We start from the raw sequence: 4,233 nt of genomic DNA on the forward strand, positions 1-4,233 counted from the left end.
GTGTGTGTGTGTGTGTGTGTGTGTGTGTGTGTGTGTGTGTGTGTGTGTGATTGTCGAGACACTGAAGCATGCCCACTTGACCAGGCATGAATGATAAACTGCGTCATATTTGAGGCAGAAGTAACAGCAACGCTTCAAGATAATTTAATTGAATAAAGAAAAAAATAATTGTATTGGGTGACGCGAAGGTGATTTCAAAACGTTATGCAATCTGCCTATCTTCTTTCCGGCATACCGATAAAAATTGGTTCGTCACGTATGGAGTTCGAAGACCAACTCCATACAAGAAGCAATGAAGTGGCAAAATCCATATGCTAATGGATCTAAAAAATGCAACTTGTGCGTAGCAGAAAAATCTCATATTCTTAGATGCAAAAACTCCACCACACTGCTTAATTCTAGATCTGAAAATTTTAGCAGATTCAAACACATGGACAGGTTTCTTTTGTCGAACTGGAGGACACCACCTGCTCCGGATAGAGTTGCTGTCTCACAGACTTTGATATATTTTCTGTTATTTTCTTCTATACCAACTTTATCAATCAGGGAGGACGAGGATCTTCGTTTCTTTGCTTTCGTTTCCTTCTTCTCGTTTCATATTTTGCATCAACCTTCTTTGCGTTTTTCTTCTAATTTCTTCATTGTCCAGTGTTCTAGTTTTTAAAATATATTTAACGCGTAAACAGAACCAGAAAGATTGCTTGGAGATGTATTTTATAGATATGCCTAGTTAAAGTATCATAAAAGCATGGAACTAGTTATAGCTCTTTCGGTATGTGCATTAAATTGGACATTTATCTCTCACTTGATGGAGTGGTGATTCTGCCTTTATTGGATCTCTCTTTCTTTCTCTCTCTCTTTCTTTCTCTCCCTCTCACTGTATATATATAAATATATATATATACACTTGGAAATGGATGCGTGGCGTTCAATAAAATAATAATATAAATATATATATATATATACATACATATATACATACACACATACGCACAAATATACACTCATGTATATATGTGCGCTATATATACATATATACATGCATACATATATAACATACACACAAACACACACACACATATTTGTACACACATTCATTGACTTGCTATTTAATCTGATGTCCTCTTTCAAAACCATTTTCTGATATATTCTCCTTCGATATTATCCTCTACCAAATGCTTCCTTTATTTTCGCAGACAACTGACCCTTCGTCTGAGGCGAATATATCTATGGACACCCTTCGCTCTCAGTCGTCATCAACACCGTACATGTCACCCCCACCAACGCTGCCTCGACACCAGGCCGGCTCCGGTGAGCAGTTCGATCGGCGGGACCTGACGCCGTCTTCACAGGCCTTGATTGACAATGCATACACGGATCTGAGGAAACACCATCGCTTGAACCAGGCCATTGACCAACAGGGCGCCGACCTCAAAGACCAAGTTTGTGACATGTGTCGTAAGCCAGGAGAAAGTGTCAGCTATGAACAGTTACTGCAAGGTGGGTGCCACGTTTTACTCTCTTTACCCTTTTGTAGATGCGGAGGGGGGCAAGTGTTATCTTTGTATCGTGGTGATAAAGATGTTGACGATGAGATTTATTATCATCGTCATCAAATTCGTTCGTCTCTTCATTCTCATGAAAATTTGCCTCCTTCTCTTCGTTCTTCTCATTATCATCATCGTCGACAGAGCCGTAATCATCATCATCATCATCATAGTTGTGGTCGTTGTGGTCATCATCATCATCATCATCATCATCATCATCATCACCACCACCGTCGTCGTCGTCATCAACATTGTCGACGTATTCATTATCATCATCATCATCATCATCAGCTGCAACAGCAGTCGCAGCAGCGTCGTCGTCACCACCACCACCATCACCATCACCACCACCATCACAACCACCAATCCCACCACCACCACCACCACCACCACCACCAACGCCAGTTGCCTCCGAGTTCTAAATAACACGCAGTGAGTATTAAAGAGTGCTTCGGTCAGTTTGTTGGGCGTAGTTCAGATCTTCGTTTTTGAGCCGTAAGAAGAAAACGGTAAACAAATACGGCTGCAACCCTCAACTTCAGTACTTGAGTCCCTCCACCCCGTGATCCTCGAAATTTCTGGTCTTCTACCGAAATCAGAAGCCATTATTATATATTTCTTTTTCGTTGCAGGGATGCTTGTGGAAGGTGAACGTCTACTACTGACCGGAAACTGGTTATATTTCACCAACGTGGAGTTTTTAGACAGCAATGGCAGTAAAACCGTGGCACAACCCCTTGGGAACGGGAGGGCCTGCCTCACAAGCCGTGCTCTCTTGCTCCTCTGTGCTGAAGGAACGTTGAGTAAGTAATTCAATCGTTGTAAAACGGGTGGATGAGTGTGAATAATATGGGTGTCAGGAGTTTTGTTCTGGAATAGAGAAGCCATAATGATGACAGTCAAAAAAACAAAAATCGTAAAAAGTTACAAATTGAGAAAATGCGGTGGGGAGGGGGAGAATTAAAATTTTGAAAACGTGATTTGCGGGCAAAATCGTATTAACCCCCTTTTATACGATGAAACATTACATAGTTTGTGATCCTTCTTCAAAACAGAAAGCACTCTCATGAAAACCTTTGCATTTTGTATTCTCGTGATGCCGGGTTCAGGCCCACAGCGCGGTACCTTCGGCAAGTGTCTTCTGTTATAGTCCCGGGCCGAAACTGTGTGAAATCGCGTCGTGTGTACACACACACACACACACACACACACACACACACACACATGCATATGTGAGCACGTCTGTGTGTGTATGAGAGCACGTCTACCTGTGCTTGTGTGTGTGTGTGCGTATTTGTCCTGCTTCTAACCCTTGAGAACCGGTGGTGGTTGTTTAAGTTTCCGTATCTTAGCGTTTCGGCGAAATAAGAACCAGACTTTAAGAAAGTAGGTACTAAGCTTCGAGACGGTGTCCCCAGTATGGCCGCAGTCCATACCCTCAATCCAATGATTCGAACCAGACTAAAAGACTAAAAGAACAATGAATCGTACAAATCCTTAACATGTTCTTATATTAGGCGGGGAACATTTATGACCCATCTTGCATTCCAGTCGAAGAATTCCAGAACGAAGTACTCATCACAAGCGGAAGAATAGTCTTTTCTATTGGCCCACTTCAAAATAAGGAAATTCTTACCAGTTTTGCATATATTTTTGACTCCTGTCTCTTGCTGCCAATGTTTGTTTTTTCCCTAAGATGTTCGTGTGTCATTTCTTAGTTATTTCCACCTTACACTCCTCCACCTCACACCTCCTTCTTTGTCTCCTCTTTCTTTAGCTTTCCTTATCTCTTGTGTGTGCGTGTATGTATGTATGTATGTATGTACGCATGTATGTGTAAGTTGTTAAAGATATTCCACACAAGTCAGGATATACATGCATCCATTCAGTTACACACACACACGAACACACATACATACACACACAACGTAAGCTTAAATAATAAACCGCGATAGGTGAACCGCGATAGGACAACCGCGATATGGCAATTAGGTTTTACCAAATATGAATGTCTTCTCTCTCTCTCTCTCTCTTTCTTTTTCTCTCTCTCTCTCTCTCTCTCTCTCTCTCACATGAACACATACACACATGCTTAGATGCACATAACACAATTACATAACATGCATCCACAAACACAGACACACGATTCGAATGCTCATACAACGCACTCACCCATGTACATACACACATGCACGCATACAACACAAACACACACACACACACGACACAAATACACAAATCTCACACACACACATATACGCACACAACTCAAATACTCACGCACCACAACAGAGGCACATACACAAACACGTACGCAAACAACACACGCATGCGCACACAAGCAGTACACGCACAGACATACAAACAACATGAACACAATTAATCCCCTTGGTTTAATCTTCTTTTCTTTTTCCTCTCCCAGATTCTACAGTAAGAAAAGTAAAGGAAGAAGAAAAAGACCCCAAAAAGCAGCGCCCAACGTATCATTTAGATGTGAGGAAATTTGAGCAGATATATTACCGTAGTGTCCCACTGACTAGTGTCCGCAGTGTGGAATTGAACGTGCAAACAGGGACTTCGGCCGAAACAACACTTACAATGAGAGAAGCCCTTTGTTGCGGGTTTTGCCGGTGCTTCGGGGTGAGTTATTGACTATTTTGTGTCGTTGTGAGTGTGTATGTGTGTG

The 4,233-nt window shown here is 41.8% G+C and overlaps 1 protein-coding gene across 2 annotated transcripts in view; it reads left to right on the forward strand.

Moving 5' to 3' along the window:
• LOC106884065 (uncharacterized) overlaps positions 1–4,233 on the forward strand; it is a 66,518-nt gene that overhangs the window by 46,885 nt on the left and 15,400 nt on the right. For both annotated transcript variants that reach the window (XM_014935280.2, XM_014935281.2), the window contains exons 2-4: positions 1,197–1,500; positions 2,180–2,350; positions 3,970–4,187. In XM_014935280.2, coding sequence (XP_014790766.1) covers positions 1,197–1,500; positions 2,180–2,350; positions 3,970–4,187 — 693 coding nt within the window. The remainder of the gene's footprint in view (positions 1–1,196; positions 1,501–2,179; positions 2,351–3,969; positions 4,188–4,233) is intronic.

This window comes from Octopus bimaculoides, chromosome 11 (assembly GCF_001194135.2).
Source record: "Octopus bimaculoides isolate UCB-OBI-ISO-001 chromosome 11, ASM119413v2, whole genome shotgun sequence".
NCBI lineage: Eukaryota > Metazoa > Mollusca > Cephalopoda > Octopoda > Octopodidae > Octopus > Octopus bimaculoides.